At 44.7% G+C, this 17,303-nt stretch overlaps 1 protein-coding gene across 7 annotated transcripts in view; it reads left to right on the forward strand.

Annotated features, from left to right (window-relative positions):
* The first annotated feature begins 234 nt into the window (after positions 1-234).
* The window catches only part of LOC137332598 (transcription elongation regulator 1-like), a 92,957-nt gene continuing 75,888 nt past the window's right edge, over positions 235-17,303 (forward strand). For 2 of the 7 annotated variants that reach the window (XM_067996545.1, XM_067996550.1), the window contains exons 1-2: positions 239-476; positions 11,882-12,110. In XM_067996545.1, the coding sequence (XP_067852646.1) occupies positions 328-476; positions 11,882-12,110 (378 nt within the window). In that variant the 5' untranslated portion in view covers positions 239-327. Of the gene's footprint in view, positions 477-11,881; positions 12,111-17,303 lie in introns of all 7 variants that reach the window. The other 5 variants (XM_067996551.1, XM_067996544.1, XM_067996546.1 and 2 more) reach the window with 5 other exon arrangements.

Below are 17,303 nucleotides of genomic sequence, written 5' to 3' on the forward strand. Positions count from 1 at the left end.
GAAGCTGAACAGCGTCACTTCCTGTCTCGCACTGCAACCGAACGTGATAGTCAAACCGCTGTTCTGACGTCACTGGAGTGACAATCAATCAGGCCACTCGGCTGCGAGGATGAGATCCCGGCAGCCAACGAGACGGCGGCGAGGGGGCGGATCCCTCTCAAAACAGGTTAGGTTGCGTTTAGCGGGCGGTCGGCGGCGGCGGCGGCAGGTTTTTTTCTCTCTCTCTCTCTCTCTCATTTCCCCTCCCCCGCTCCTCCCCTCCCCCACCCGACTCCTCTCCTCCTCCTCCTCCTTCCTCCTTCCTCCTATTACCGACCATTGCTTTCCATGATGGCCGACGTGGGTTTGTTGATGCAGGATGGCCTATTGCACCCGAGCCAGGCGCAGTCAGACGGAGCCGGCGAGCAGCCCAAACCCAACAGCGACACCTCCAACCAGGCTCGGTACGTGGATATGAATAGGCTCGGGATCCCGAGGTATAAATAAACCCACCCCCACACCCCCTCCCCTCCCCTCCCCTCCCTCTCTCTCTCCCCGAACACCGAACTGCCCGGGCCCTGGGCTCTGGGCCCGTGGGCCGCCGCCGCCGGCAGAGGGAAACGCGCTGGGGGTGGGTTGGGTTGGGTTGGTTGGAGACGCGGCTCTCGCACACTTTGGGAGCAGGCGGCGGCCGCAACTTGTTACTGGGCCCAGCAGCCATTCTATTCCCTTTTCTAAAGGGAAATAACCCACTGGAAACTCTGCTAACTTTGCTTGGAGGGGATGACTAGTGACTTCACACAGGCAGTGTGTGTGTGTGTGTGTGTGTGTAGCCCGGGCTTTTCAACCTGGCATGGTGCAGCCATGTTTAATTATTATTAACATTTTGCTTTCCTTTACTAAAACTTTTTCTTAATTTTTTTTTTTACTTCTTAAAAAAAAAAATCTGCTTTGGGGCACTTCAAAGGGACCATTGGAGGGTTTCCATAACTTTTTTTTTTGTTTTTCTCTGCTGCCTTCAGATGCTTTCCTCACCATCTCTCCCGATGGCACTGATTCTGGGGTGTGGGTATCTTTCAGGAGCTCGCCCACATGCCAACGCTGTCTTATATATTTGACCATGGGGCGCATCGTAGCTGAGCCAGATCCTGGTGTCTGTCAATGGCCTTTTCAGTGCACTTCCAACAGTGCACTTAAAATAAAATTGCTGGACTATAACTTGGTGTTGTAAAATTGTTTACAATTGTCAACCCCAGTCCATCACCGGCATCTCCACATCACTTCCAACAAGAGTAGCCAGACTTTTTTTTTGTGTGGGCCAATAGACTGGCACTGGGCATGAGCCACTAAGAAATGGCCCTCTCGAGAAGGCAGTGTTAATACGAGTGGGTCAGTCAAACTAACATTGCATGCATAACTTTATAGATCTAGAAATGGTTTTCATTGATGATACAGAATAGTGTGATGTGGAGATGCTGGTGATGGACTGGGGTTGACAATTGTAAACAATTTTACAACACCAAGTTATAGTCCAGCAATTTTATTTTAAATTCACAAGCTTTCGGAGACTTCCTCCTTCCTCAAGGCAATCACTGTCTGAACACGGTGATTGCCTTGGCAACGGGCAGTTGCAGGGGCAGTCTGTAAACACCATGTATTGTTCTATATGTATAAATGCGTAGGCTTCAAGGAGCTCCTGAAACATTTACCTGAGGAAGGAGGAAGTCTCCGAAAGCTTGTGAATTTAAAATAAAATTGCTGGACTATAACTTGGTGTTGTAAAATTGTTTACAACAGAATAGTGTGGTGCCGATCGATTGTGCAAAGCTCAGCATTCACTGGATAAATGATAAGGAGTGGGAATCTTTGTTTTGTTTTTTTTTTCTTTTCTGCCTGGCGAGCTCAGTTGTACTGTGTTGGAGTCAATAGCAAAAATGTAAATTGTAAGTAAGATTATGCTTATCTTTTTTTCTTGAGAGATGTTGGCTGAAGTTAAATGTTTATATATGTAAGAGGATGTTGGCAAGAAGTTCTGCTAACAAAAATGTTCATTGTTGAGCTGTCTTGCAGGTATTCAATAACCTGATTTGTGGGAAAAGGTGTAAGATGAGTACTGTTGGAAATGGAGAGGGATTTTTAAAAAGTGGTGCTGTTTTATCTGGAGGTTGAGATGTCATCAGCTTCCCTATTCTTCATTTGCAAATATTGGTGAGGGGCCAAAGTGATCAGTGCAGTATCACCAAGGTTGAAAAGATGATGTAATTGAAAGAGCAATGAATTGTTGTCACTGGACTTAATTAGCATATTTGTGCCAGTGCACTGCAGGGAAATCTCACTTAAGGCAATATGCTTTCATAGAAAGAAAGAAGCTTGCAATTATATAGCATCTTTTATGTCTGCAGGTCATCCCAAAGTGCTTTACAGCCAATGAATTAGTGTGCAAGGTCCCAGAAACAGCTAGGAGGTGAATGACCAGATATTCTGTTTTAATGATGGTTAACGGATAAATATCAGACAGGACACCAGGTGAAATCCCCTGCTTTTCTTTGGCACAACTCTAAAAGGGGTACAGGAACAGAGAGATCTGAGGGTATACGTGCACAAATCGTTGAAAGTGGCAGGGCAGGTTGGGAAAGCGGTTAAAAAAGCATACGGGATCCAGGGCTTTTTTAATAGAGGCATAGAGTACAAAAGCAAGGAAGTCATGATTAACCTTTATAAGACACTGGTTTGACCACAACTGGAGTATTGTGTCCAGTTCTGGGCACCGCACTTTAGGAAAGATGTGAAAGCCTTAGAGAGGGTGCAGAAAAGATTTACTAGAATGATTCCAGGGATGAGGGACTTCAGTTACATGGAAAGATTGGAGAAGCTGGGTTTGTTCTCCTTGGAACAGAGAAGTTTGAGAGATTTGATAGAGGTATTTAAAATCATGAAGGGTCGAGACAGAATAGATAGAGAGAAACTTTCCATGGTGGAGGGGTGAAGAACCAGAGGACAGAGATTTAAGGTGATTGACAAAAGAAGCAAAGGTGGCATGAGGGCAATCTTTTTTACGCAGCAAGTGGTTAGGATCTGGAATGCACTGCCCGAGGGGGTGGTGGAGGCAGATTCAATCATGGCTTTCAAAAGGGAACTGGGTAAGTCCTTGAAAGGAAGAAATTTTCAGGGCAATGGGGATAGTGCGCGGGAGTGGGACTAGCTGGATTGCTCTTGCGTGGAACTGGCACGGACTCGATGGGCTGAATGTCCTTCTGTGTTATAACCTTTTTATGATTCTATGAGTGGTGCCATGTGATCTAATACATCCATCTGTGAGGGCAGACGAGACCTCAGTTTGATGTCGCAATCAAAGATGGCACATCTGACTACGCAGCACTCCCTCAGTACTGCGCTGAAGTGTCAAGCCTAAATTATGTGCTCAAATGGGGCTTGAACTCACAACTTTCTGACTTGGAGGCAAGGGTGCTGCTACTGGGCCAAGGCTGATACCTAATGTATATTTGAGGTTCTTGAAAGATTGAGTAGAATAGGAGACTGTCATGAGTCTTGATTTTGACACAGGGAAACAACAGAGAGGAGGAAATCAAAATCCTGGTTGAGAAAGTTGTGGGACAATTTGCAACTTTGCAACCGGGTGGGCAGGGGGTGGTGGCAAGAGAGGAAGGATCAGAGGAACACTTAGCATAGCAGTGTTAATAAAATGGAGGTGAAAAGGGTCGTGGTGGTGAGAGGGGTATCAGCTTTTTCTTGTATCCTGCCTAAGAATGAGACGGAGGTGTTAGCTTAATCAAATATTGGAGCAGTTTTCAAGTCTTGGTCTTTGTGAAGAATTAAGAAATGTTGAGGGGCAAAGAAGTGTTGTCCATTGAAGAGTACAGCAAGCTTGAGCAGTGCAGAAGATGTTGGTGTTCCATTTGAGATCAGAGGAAGTAGTGAAGCGAATAAAATAAGATACTCGATTCAGTGAGGATGTTTTTAAACTGTTTACAATTCACTATCTGCACTTAAAAATGTTAGTGATCTGAAACCTTTGTCCTTGACAATGCTTGTCGGGAGCCTGGAACCTGTTTGTACAAAGTAATGTTCCACAGGGAGTCTACTTTATGTTTTCAGTGCTAGAGTTAAGCTCTTGGTGTGAAGGTTTCAAATTTGTGTCTTCATCTTGGCCCTTCACTGAGGCAGAAAATAAAGAAAAACAGGAAAGTTGATGCTACCTCATCCTTCAGTCAAACAGGACTTCAAAAAAAAGGTCTCTTCCCCATTTACAGTAGGACTCATCTTGCGCCTTTACAAGCAGAGCATAGTCCCTTGCATCTCCAACTGCTTGAGATTCCTTGCATTGAGAGTGCACACTGCATGTGGTGAGAAGTTGGTACACAGGAGTTGTGTATTTTTCCACAAGGAGAAATGAGTCGTCAATACCATTTTCACTTATCCCCTAGCAGTAAATGGCTGGGGAACGTTCCCTTCCCAGATACTTGAGCAGATAATCAAGGCTGACACTTGAGTGCAGTACTGAGGAAGTGCTGCACCGTCGGCGGTGCTGCCTTTCGGATGGCATGTTGAACCGAGGCCCTGTCTACCCTCGGGTGCATGTAAAAGATCCCATGGCACTGTTCAAAGACGACCAGGGGAGTTCTCCTGGTGTACTGGCCTATATTTATCCCTCAACCAACAACTAAAACAGATTACCTTGTCGTTACCTCTTTGCTGTTTGGGGACTTTGCTGTGCGCAAGTTGGCTGCTTTCATTCCTACACGACAACAGTGACTACTTCAAAACGTACCGCAATGGCTGTGAAGCGCTTTGGGAAGTCCTGAGGTCGTGAAACGTGCAGTGGAAATGCAAGTCCTTTTCAAATTCCCAATTGTGGTGATGGGGGGAAAAACCTGAAGAGGAAAGTCAAGTGAAAGAGCTTTCAAATTTTTCGACTTCCCCCTCTCTTTCTCACCCCCTCCCCCCCCACCCACCCTGGCTCAAGAAAGAAACAAAATTAGCTGATGTGTGTACTTGAACAATATGGCAACTGCCAAGGTGAGAAGCAGAATTGTATGAGAGAAAACAATTTAATGGAGGCAGAGTATTCTAAGCAAAAATCAGAATTCAGGATTGTTGAAGTAACAGTAAAATTGAAGTCAATCATTAAAGGATTATTGACCTACAACATAATGCAATTACATATTCTTAAAATCACACTTGCATAGGAATGCAGTATTTAAAATTCACCCTTGAACAGAAGGAAGAAATGTTCTTTCTGTTGATTTTCCTTTTGTATCACATCTCCTTGTCCCTTCAGGGACAATGCTGGTTTGTTTCCTTTAGTACTTACTCACTCTGTGCAACTTTAGTACTGGTGCCAGTGTGGTGGGATTTGTTTATTGCCCCCCACCATTGTCCAAGTTCATGGGGTGGAGCGCTGTGTCCTGCTGGACTGGCTGGAAGTGAACGTTGGAGTGATTGCAAGTATGTGGTTTGGAAATTCCCAGTGAAAACACTGGTGACTGCATGGGTTCAAATCCTCATTTGCCATTGTGTGGGGGGAGGGGCGGTAGCGAGAAGATATTCTGCCCTGACCTGATGTCAGTGATTGGGTCGATTGACAGTTCCATGCGTGCTGATATTGCATGTACACTATTTTGTCCAACTGGTCATTCATGAGCCTTGATTGGTAGTGTCAATGTGCTATTTGCCCATGGGGAAGGGGGCATCACAGCATTAGATCCTGTCCAAAGATGCAAACTTGCAGCAGTGGTCACTGGATACAATAAGAACCCTGACTGATATCCCCCACCTCTCCAGCTAACTTGGCACAGATCATAGATTGAATCTCTGTGCTTGGATTTGAAGGTTGGCAATCTGCTACAGAGTAAATGTCACTGGGGCACTAAACTCCAGTCCCCAAAAATCCTCTGGATATTACGAGCAATGTCGCTGTTGACCCGCGGCTGAAGTGCATCTTATCTTTGTGATCTCACAAAATTGATGTCGTGTAATAAAGAGCTCTTGTTTCAGTCCATTGCTGTCTGGGTTATATGACGGCCAATGTGTTGATAAGCACAAATGCTGTGCCCATTGCAGATTTTCCATTCATTGAGTTCGCTGCCCAGTGTTTATTTGTACACAGTGATCGTTCGATTCTATTTCTGACCTTGAGTCACTCTGACGCGCCTTCCTCGCTGACACATCAGTTGAATCTCAGCAGGGGCAGCAACGTTGTTGGCCTCAGTGCGCTGAGTTGGGGAATCGGGCCTTTTTTCTTTTCCTGATTGCCATCCCGTGACATCTGCTGGAAGTGCACATTGTTTCAGGACAGGATCATGCTTGGTTATGTGCCAAGGCTCATATGCCAAGACTAACCACTTGGGTGAGGTTTCAGAGGGCTCCAGGCACCCCAGAACTGTCCAAGTCAGGAGAAAATGAGATCAGGTTAACAAAAGGAACATTCAAATGAAGTTAAAAGATCTTTCAAGCTTATTATTTCTAAATTTTGCTTCGATAAAATTATGTTCCACTCTGATTAAGAGAGTTTAATTAACTGAGGTCTTTCCCAAAAAAACCTCTTGGATTCGAAGGGTGAAACATTACTGGTGCAGTTGTGTCGCGTTTATGGTGCCGGACTCGCAAGCAGAGGTCATGATTTCAAATGGCGCGTTATGAAATTGAATTCAATGAATCTGGTCATTTGTGGGCTCGCACCAGAAAAATGACCCATGAAACTGCCAGATTGTCGTAAAAACCCAATAGATTCACTAATGTCCTTTAGGGAGGGAAAGTACCACCCATTACCTGGTCTGTCCTGCACACGACTGCTGTCTCAGACTACGTCGGAGACTCTCAACGCCCTTGGACTAAATGGGGATGGCTAATAAATGCAGCCGTCCCACCATTCACGACATTCTGAGAACAATAATAAAACAAAAAGGGAAAGATCAAGACTATCTTGATTAAACATAGAGCTCTGGAGATTAAGATAGATGATCCATGACCTGAACTTCGTCATTATTCCTTTTTTCTTTCCCCAGATACTTGTTTTAGGGTGCATTTAATTATTTCTTCCCTGCTGCTTACTTAACAGTAATTTATTGTATGTATGTTGGGGAGGTTTTTAAACTTTGTAGGAATTACATAGAATTGCATGGAATGTACAGCACAGAAACAGACCGTTCGGCCCAATAGATCCACGTCTGTGTTTATGCTCCACACGAGCCTCCTCCCTCCCTTCATCTAACCCTATCAGCGTATTTTTCTATTCCTTTCTCCCTCATGTGTTTATCTAGCTTCCCCTTAAATGCATCTATGCTCGTCGCCTCAACTACTCCTTGTGATAGCGAGTTCCACATTCTAACCACTCTGGGTAAAGAAGTTTCTCCTGAATTCCCTATTGGATTTATTAGTGACCGTCTTATATTTGTGGTCCCTCGTTCTCGTCTCCTCCGCAAGTGGAAACATCTTCTCCATGTCAACACTATCAAACCCTTCCATAATCTTAAAGACCTCTATCAGGTCACCCCTCAGTCTTCTCATTTCTAGAGTTAAGAGCCCCAGCCTGCTCAGTCTTTCCTGATAGGTATAGCCGCTCAGTTCTGGTATCATCCTACTAATTTTTTGCACCTTCTCCAGTGCCTCTGTATCCTTTTTATAATTGAAGACCAGAACTGTTCCTAGTGCTCTGTCTCTCTAACCAAGTTTGGATATAAATTTGACATAACTTCTCTGCTTTTCAATTCTACCCCTCTTGCAATGTACCCCAGTGCTTGGTTTGCTTTTTTTTAACGGGCTTACTAACCTCATCACTACTTTGTGATTTGTGTCTCTTCCCCCAGATCCCTCTGCTTCTCTACCCCATTTAGACTTATTATCAAAGCAGTTTATGGCCCTCTCAATCTTCCTACCAAAATGTAATACCTCCCACTTATCTATATTGAAATTCATTTGCCAATTACACACCCATTCTGTAAGTTTTCGTGTCTTCCTATATTTTGTCGTAGTCCTCCTCAGTATTAACTATACCCCCCAATTTGATGTCATCCACAAATTTTGACAACGGGCAGCAATCACCAGGCATTGTTCTGTGATTTTCAAATGCGAAGGATTCGAAAATGTCATTTCCATACCGTTCACCTGACGAAGGAGGAAGCCTCCGAAAGCTTGTGGAATTTAAAATAAATTTGTTGGACTCTAACTTGGTGTTGTAAAATTGTTTACAATTGTCAACCCCAGTCCATCACCAGCATCTCCACATCACAAATTTTGAAATTAGACTTCTGATTCCCGAGTCCAAATCGTTTGTGAATAGTGAACAACAGTGGTCCCAGCACCGATCCTTGTAGAACACCGCTTCCCACCTTTTGCCCGTCTGAGTAACTGCCTTTAACTCTTACTCTGTTTTCTGATTTGTAGCCAGCTTGCTATCCATTCTGCTACTTGTCCCTTGACTCCACATGTTCTGTCCTTCGTCATGAGTCTATTATGTGGTAACTTATCGAAGGCCTTTTGAAAACCAGATATATTACATTGACTGCATTACTCTTGTATATCCTTTCTGCTACTTCAAAGAATTCAATAAGGTTGGTCAAACATGACCTTCCCTTATGAAATCAATGATGATTCTTTATTATATTTTCATTTTCTTGATGTTTTCTATTAAATCTTTGAGTAAAGATTCTATTATCTTTCCTACCACCAACGTTAAGCTAATTAGTCTACAGTTGCTTGGACTGGTTCCAGCTCCCTGTTTAAATATAGGAATCACATCAGCTGTCCACCAGTCCTCAGGCACTATTCCCTTTTCGAATGAATATTTTTATTTGTGTACATATAAAATAGGAATGTTAAATGCTAGCTGAAATGCGATAGAAGTTTTTTTGAGACTTTTCTAATACCCTTGCAGTAATAATTTCTGCTATTATATTCAATACTTGCTGCTAAGCACAAGTTTCCAAACCCAGGAAAATAAACCACACTTGCAAAAGTTTGTTTTGTTGAAGAATTCAGTTTTCCACAGTGCTGTGCTACCTTTAGAATGTATCTGCACATGCAAGTATTGAGGCTGTTTGTGTGAATTTGTTCTAAAATTTAAGAGAAGCCCAGTGTTGCAGAAAATCATGACTTTCTTAAGTGAAACGAGTGTTTTGTGTGCAGGTTTTTTAAACTTGTGCGAGCAGAAAGTCAGACTGAGAAAAAAATTCAATATAAAGATATATCTGCTTGGTGGGGTGCTGAACCACACAGACCATGAAGGTGCCAGATTCGATTACCATTTACGTATACTTGGATGGGGTGGGGGGGACGAGCGCTATGGAAATCAGCCACAGTTCCTGTTTCTGATTACCGTTCACTGACCCCACTGGAAAAATGGAAATGGTGTGTGCCCAAAGAATTAATCCATACTATGATGCCTCCCCTGTAAAATATCTTGCCGATATTTAGTGGCGAAACTCGCTGATTAATTGGCTGGTACACCAGAGAGCTGTTGGTGCCCTTGGAAAATTCAGTATGTCAGCACATTGTGCTAAAATACAGAGAACTGATAGTCCTGTGAATATTATTTCTGAAACCACCATGTTATGTTTTATTGAGTGGGGAGGGGGCTCGCTGATGGTGGATGTCCTGTTATAACTTTCAATGACACGTTGCCATTTTGACTGCCATAAAACAAGTTATAAGATTTAGTTGAGTTTGAACCATGTTTGGGTTAGATCACCTCATACAGCGTGAGACAGGGAAGCTGTTGTTGTGCTTTGGGAGCCTTCCTTGCTTTAAGTTCTTTTGTTTCAGTTTATGTTCCCCTGTAAAATACAGTGACCTTCAGTCTGACACACAGTTTGAACAGACGTACTTGCAAGGGTGTGGGCCCTTAGGAGTGGTTGGCCGATGCCTCGATCCAGCAGCCTTCTGATGTAATTCTCCTTGAGCCATTTGGTGGAGTTTTCCATCAAAAAATATGCATGTAAACACTGCATGGCATGGTACTAAGGTGGGCAGACTAGAAGGTTCCAAGTTCAGTCCCCACTCTGTGCTGAGCTAGGTGATCTGAGCTTGGGCAACATTTGGGGCGTTGTAACTGTCTTCAGCCATCAGCATGATGGCACTTGCTGTCTTGGTTAACGTGATGAAATGGCACTTAGGGTGAGGTACAAGAGTGCTGCTACTTCCTGTGGAACTGTGCACCAGCAAGGAAGGGGGGAATGTGGAAGAAAAAAGCATTTAATCGGATGGAAACCTGGAAGGTCGTCAAGATTCCTTGCTTCTAGTTTTTACTAATTTAAAATACCAAAATTTTAAAACTCTTCCTCATCAGTCTTGACTTTTTTTTGTTATATCACCTCATACAGTGTGAGGCAGGGAAGCGCTGTTGTGCTTTGGGAGCCTTCCCTCCTTTTAGTTTTTACTTGGATATGCACTTGAAATGGCCGTAACCTACAGGGCTACAGACCAAGTGCTGGAAAGTGGGATTAAGCTGGATAGCTCTTTTTTGGCCGGCACGGACACAATAGGCCAAATGGCCTCCTTCTGTGCCGTAACTTTCTATGATTCTATCTGTTGTAATTTTCCAAAATCTTCTATCCCAAAATTTGGAGTTTGTTTCCACACCCTTCGTGTGGTTTGCAACATTATTATTGTTTGCTCTCTGCAATGAAAGAAAATAAAACTGGAAAATTGTTAAAAATCAGCAAAAATGAATTCCAAGAATTTATAATCTTTTGTTTGTATTGTTGAATTTTTTCTCCATAAGTTTCAAGTGGAAATCTGTGTGTTACCTTTTCCCTGATTTAAAAATAAGAAATTGAAAATTTCCTGGGGAATTGTAAGAAAAACTGAAAGCTCAGATCCCGAAGGAAACTGTAGTGAAGCTGAAACAGATGGATTAAACTGAGGAAGCTATTTCATCCTTGATCAGGACTTCTCTTTTATCCCCCAAACACCATTCACCCTTCTACCTTTTTTTTTGGGGTGGGGGAGTTATCTTTTGTCATCTCATCATTTGATCTGGTGCATACAATCTAGATAGTGATGCCTCTCTGTTATTCTGGGCTTGGATGGCAAAAACACCTTTTTGTTTTCCTTGGCCATGGATGATTTCGTCATCTGCGACTCGCGGGCACAGCTTGCCTAATGAGAGCAGATAGGTTACAGTGTCACTTGATGCTTTGATTTGAACTTGGTGAACCCTCTCGTTCGAGAGTTATATACTCCACTGATAAAGCTGTTGAGGTACCTTTTATAGATGTTGCGGTTACGTCCTTATCCTCCTTTATATGTATGTTGTCATATATTAATCAAATTGTGCTGTGTGCAAAGGGAAAATGCCTTTTTAGTGTAGTTTTCTTATGGTTTCGGACCCTGGTCATCCTCGTAGTCCATCCATAATATCTGTCAAGATCAAGAAACAGCAAACATTGTGTTAATGTGCACAGTAAGACTGCCTTAAAATTATAGCTAACATGTACATAGAAGGCTTTCCTCATTGCTTAGTGTGTAAATTCACTATTTGGTATGGTACTAAGCCACAGAGACCAGGGTCCCAGATTTGATTCCCAATTCCTTCTGAGTTAGCATTTGAGATTGTTGGCTTGGGAGTTTTTAAAAAAAAATCACTCAACGTTCCTACTTGTAATCATTATCCAGTGATCTCTACCAGATAACGTGTATGTGGATGTTGGCTGAGGAAAGGATCAGTTGATTGATGCTGATACTCAATGCTGGGACTTAGTGATGAATCACAGCCACTTGATGTCAAGGTATTGGAGGATGGCTAGCGCCCATGGAATCATACCCCAGCATGAGAAGTACAGGAAAAAAACTAATAAATTTGATACTATTAATAACTAAAAGTTGATTTATAGAGTGTATTACAGTGGTCATGTCATATCTTTTCACGTTTTATCTCCTTTAATAGGATGGCACATCAGCAAGCGCTACGATTTCGTGGTCCAGCTCCTCCAACAAATGCTATGCTGCGGGGACCACCACCTCTTCACGTGCGTCCACCGCCTCCTCCATTTGCAATGATGAGAGGACCTCCACCACGTCCTCCTTTTGGGCGACCGCCGTTTGATCCCAGTATGCCACCAATTCCGCCACCTCCAGGAGGAATGCCACCACCTTTGGCTCCACCACATTTACAGGTAGGAGGTACAGAGGATAGAAGTTAAACAACTGGATTTTTCTTTTCACAATAAGTCTTGTGGCTCAGTTGTCTTTTTGCTCGGTTGGTTGTATTTTACTTGTGTGTTCAATTTTTCAGATGATGCTGTCAGCCGTCATAGACCAGGTGTTTTTTTTCTCATTGTTGGTTAGAAATATTTGCAACGAGCTCTCCAAGTGAGTAAATGCCCAGTTAGATGTGCTACTAATCGCAGCCAGCTGGAATACCGCAGTTGGTTTTAGTGCCCCTGTTCAGATAGAGGTAATATCAGCTAAGGTTCCTTCTCCTGATTGCTATCCAGCGACTTCTGCTGCAAAGTGTGCTTGTTTGGAAGCAGGATGAGGACATGATCAGGTTGGACTGTGATACCCTCCATGAAATACAGCCCATCACCAATCATCCCCTGTTGGTTCATGCATGAAGAATGTCCACTTGGGCGAGGTACCAGAGGGTATGATAGTCTCTGTGGAAGCCATACCTCAGCTCGAGTTAATGCCTTCAAAAGAGATGAGAAAGTTGGAGACTTTGATTCAAGTAGTGAATCACTTGGAGAAAAAAGTAAATATGACGCAGAGTTCCAGCATAAGCAATGGTCTGCCTGAAAACCCAACTTGTATCCTGTTTCTCTGGTGGGCTTGATGGTCCGGATAGCCTTTTTCCATACTTTTCTGTGTGTTATACTGTCTTCTGAATGCCAGAACTGACTAGTAATTTGTGCCAGTTGCCTTTTTAAAAAAAAATTCCAAGTTTTATACTTCTCAATTAATTTAGTTTGAATCTTCCCTCAACCTCAGCACTAAGTTGCTTGACCAGTTTGGAGTTAGCTTGCTGTCAGTGGCCTGCTTGCCTCTGTTCGAATTCTCTTCTCCCTTCGCCCAAAAGCTACACGTACAATTAAAGGTAACTGCTCAGGTTTCACACTTTACAAAACCAGCAAGGAGACGACAAGTGATGGATTCTCTCTCCCCAGCTCACAAACCCATGAGACCTTAAATGTTAACAAGCAGCTCCCTGAATTCATCCTCAGAAAACATAATCTGATACTGCATTGGTTGTTGGTATTTCTTCATGATCTAATCATGTTGACATCCTGGCTTTGACTGAAATTTGACTCTCAGGTGGCGACACCATGCCCCTTACTGAAGCCTTCCCGCTTGCGCGTACTTTCAACCATTTGTCCCGCCCAAACTGCCACGGTGGTGGTGTGATCCTTATTAAAAAATCACACCCTGGTCTCTTCCCCCTCCTCTTCTGGTACTTTTCTCCTTCAAGCACCTCACCTTTTCCCACCCTCTCCTTTAAAATCATTGTTGTCTTCCACCTCCCCAGCAAAGTTTCTCACCAAGATATCCTCACCCTTCCCTCAGCCTCTAATTTTAATCTCTATCTCAACTCACCTTGTCATCTCTTCTCTGATTTCACTGCTCTGTTCATATTCACAGCCACCCTCCTTGACCGTCCCATCTCTTGTGACCCCTCTACTCCCATGGTCTCAATTATAGACAAGGTCATCTCCAACCACTTCCTTGTATCCCTTAGCACCCATATCCCCCTATCCCCTTACAACTCTACTTCCTTCTGTTTTCTTCCCTGGAAAAAAAAACTCCTCCAAATCACTTACAGCTGCACCTTATAAGTCCCAACTGCCTAGTCTTTGGCTCTCCATTCGCCACAATACTTGTGCAGCTGTCAATCTGCTCAACCACTCCTTTGTGTGCTCCTTTGATGCCCTCATACCCAACAAGATCTTTACTTTCCCATCCTGGTTATTCCCCCGGTACAACCCCATCTCCACTCCCTTAAGTCCAAGTGCCACAGACTTGACAGTATCTGGCGCGCAACTGCTTTCGCCATCCTTCATCAGATCTGGCTGGACCATATCAAGGGCTATCAGGCTTCACTCCTCTGCCCACTACTCCAGGATCATCCTGGAGCACAAGGATGATCCCTGGATTATCTTCTCCTGTCTTGACCCTGTTCCCACTAAACTGCTGACCACCCAACTTTCCTTCCTGGCCCCCATGCTAGATTGCATTGTTGCCCTCCCTTACAACCCTGCTGTCATCAGCCACCTCTTCAAAAACCTATTCCTGACTACTCTGAACTTGCAAACTGACACCCCCATTTCCAACCTCACTTTCTGCTCCGAAGTTCTTGAGCATATTGTTGGCTGCAGAATCCGTGCCCATCTTTCCTTCAAGTACATGTTTGAATCTCTCGAATCAGGTTTCAGTTCCTGCCACATTACTGAAATGGCCCTTATGGAAGTCATAAATGACACCCTTTGTGACGGTGACTGTGGTGTATTATCCCTCTTTGACCTTTCTGTCGCCTTTGACAAAATCGACCGCACCATCCTTCTCCAACACCTTTCCTCTGTTGCCCAGCTCAGTGAGTTGACCTTTGCCTGATTCTACTCAACTATCTAATCGTAAACAATTTTACAACACCAAGTTCTCGTCCAACAATTTTTATTTGAAATCTACAAGCTTTCGGAGGCTTCCTCCTTCGTCAGGTAAATGTTCAGGAGCTCCTCGAAGCCTACGCATTTATACATATAGAACAATACATGGTGTTTACAGACTGCCCCTGCAACTGCCCGTTGCCAAGGCAATCACCGTGTTCAGACAGAGAGGTGTCACCTACAGAACCCCCGAATACACATTCAACAAAAAAACAAACAGGAAAAAAAAGAGAGGCAGAAACATCCGGAAGGCAGAGAAAGCCAGCAAATGACACATTATATTAAAAACAGATAGCTTTTGTTCGCTGGTGGGGTAACGTGTAGCGTGACATGAACCCAAGATCCCGGTTGAGGCCGTCCTCATGGGTGCGGAACTTGGCTATCAATTTCTGCTCGACGATTTTGCGTTGTCGTGTGTCTCGAAGGCCGCCTTGGAGAACGCTTACCCGAAGATCGGTGACTGAATGTCCCTGACTGCTGAAGTGTTCCCCGACTGGGAGGGAACCCTCCTGTCTGGCGATTGTTGCGCGGTGTCCGTTCATCCGTTGTCGCAGCGTCTGCATGGTCTCGCCAATGTACCATGCTCCGGGGCATCCTTTCCTGCAACGTATGAGGTGGACAACGTTGGCCGAGTCACAGGAGTATGAACCATGCACCTGGTGGGTGGTGTCCTCTCGTGTGATGGTGGTATCTGTGTCGATGATCTGGCATGTCTTGCAGCGGTTACCGTGGCAGGGTTGTGTGGTGTCGTGGACGCTGTTCTCCTGAAAGCTGGGTAATTTGCTGCGAACGATAGTCTGTTTGACGTTGGGTGGCTCAGACGAGGAGCAACGGGATAGACACCGACAGACTCTGAAAGACGCCCTGGTAAGAACGGGATATGACGCTTGACTCATCGATCGACAGTTCCGACGGGCCACAACGAAAAATCGCATAGACCTCCTCAGAAGACTAACACGGGACGCAACCAACAGAGTACCCTTCGTCGTCCAGTACTTCCCCGGAGCGGAGAAACTACGCCATGTTCTCCGCAGCCTTCAACATGTCATCAATGACGACGAACACCTCGCTATGGCCTTCCCCACACCTCCACTACTCTCCTTCAAACAGCCACCCAACCTCAAACAGACTATCGTTCGCAGCAAATTACCCAGCTTTCAGGAGAACAGCGTCCACGACACCACACAACCCTGCCACAGTAACCGCTGCAAGACATGCCAGATCATCGACACAGATACCACCATCACACGAGAGGACACCACCCACCAGGTGCATGGTTCATACTCCTGTGACTCGGCCAACGTTGTCCACCTCATACGTTGCAGGAAAGGATGCCCCGGAGCATGGTACATTGGCGAGACCATGCAGACACTGCGACAACAGATGAACGGACACCGTGCAACAATTGCCAGACAGGAGGGTTCCCTCCCAGTCGGGGAACACTTCAGCAGTCAGGGACATTCAGTCACCGATCTTCGGGCAAGCGTTCTCCAAGGCGGCCTTCGAGACACACGACAAGGCAAAATCGTCGAGCAGAAATTGATAGCCAAGTTCCGCACCCATGAGGACGGCCTCAACCGGGATCTTGGGTTCATGTCACGCTACACGTTACCCCACCAGCGAACAAAAGCTATCTGTTTTTAATATAATGTGTCATTTGCTGGCTTTCTCTGCCTTCCGGATGTTTCTGCCTCTCTTTTTTTTCCTGTTTGTTTTTTTGTTGAATGTGTATTCGGGGGTTCTGTAGGTGACACCTCTCTGTCTGAACACGGTGATTGCCTTGGCAACGGGCAGTTGCAGGGGCAGTCTGTAAACACCATGTATTGTTCTATATGTATAAATGCGTAGGCTTCGAGGAGCTCCTGACCATTTACCTGACTAAGGAGGAAGCCTCCGAAAGCTTGTAGATTTCAAATAAAAATTGTTGGACTATAACTTGGTGTTGTAAAATTGTTTACAATTGTCAACCCCAGTCCATCACCAGCATCTCCACATCATATCTAATCGTAGGCAGAGTATCTCCAGCAATGGCATCTCTTTCCACCTCTGCACTTAGTTCCGGAATTTCCCAAGGATCCATCCTTGGCCCCCTCCTCTTCTTTATCTGCATGCGGCTCCTTGACGACATCACCCGTAGATATAGTGTCAGCTTCCACGTGCACAGTGACGACACCCAGCTCTATCTTTCCACTACCTCTTGATGCCTTCACCACCTCTGTGTTGTCAGACTGCGTGTCCACTATCCATTTGTGGATGAGCTGTAGTTTCCTTCAGTTAAACAATGATAAGAACAAAGCCATCATCTTTGGCCCCCACCATAAGTTTTGTATACTTTGCACTGATTCCATCCCTCTTCCCAGCCATTGTCTCAGGCTGAACCAGACTGTTAGCAATCTTAACATCCGATTCGACACTGAGACTTGCTTCCAACCCCACATCCTCTCTGCCTGCTTTCAACTCTGTAACACAGCCTGCCTCCGCCCCACCTCAGCTCACCTGGTGTTGAAGCCCTCATCCATGCATTTGTCGCCTCCAGACTCGACTTTTTTTCAATGCTCTCCTGGCTGGCCTCCCTCTGTAAACGTAAGCTCATTCAAAACTGCTGCTGCTATCCTATCCTGTACCAGTGCCCACTCGACCCATCAATCTTAGCCTTCATTGGCTTCCAGTCCCCCAATTTAAAATTCTTATACTCATGCTTAAATCCTT

Source organism: Heptranchias perlo, chromosome 14 (genome assembly GCF_035084215.1).
Source record: "Heptranchias perlo isolate sHepPer1 chromosome 14, sHepPer1.hap1, whole genome shotgun sequence".
Classification (NCBI taxonomy): domain Eukaryota; kingdom Metazoa; phylum Chordata; class Chondrichthyes; order Hexanchiformes; family Hexanchidae; genus Heptranchias; species Heptranchias perlo.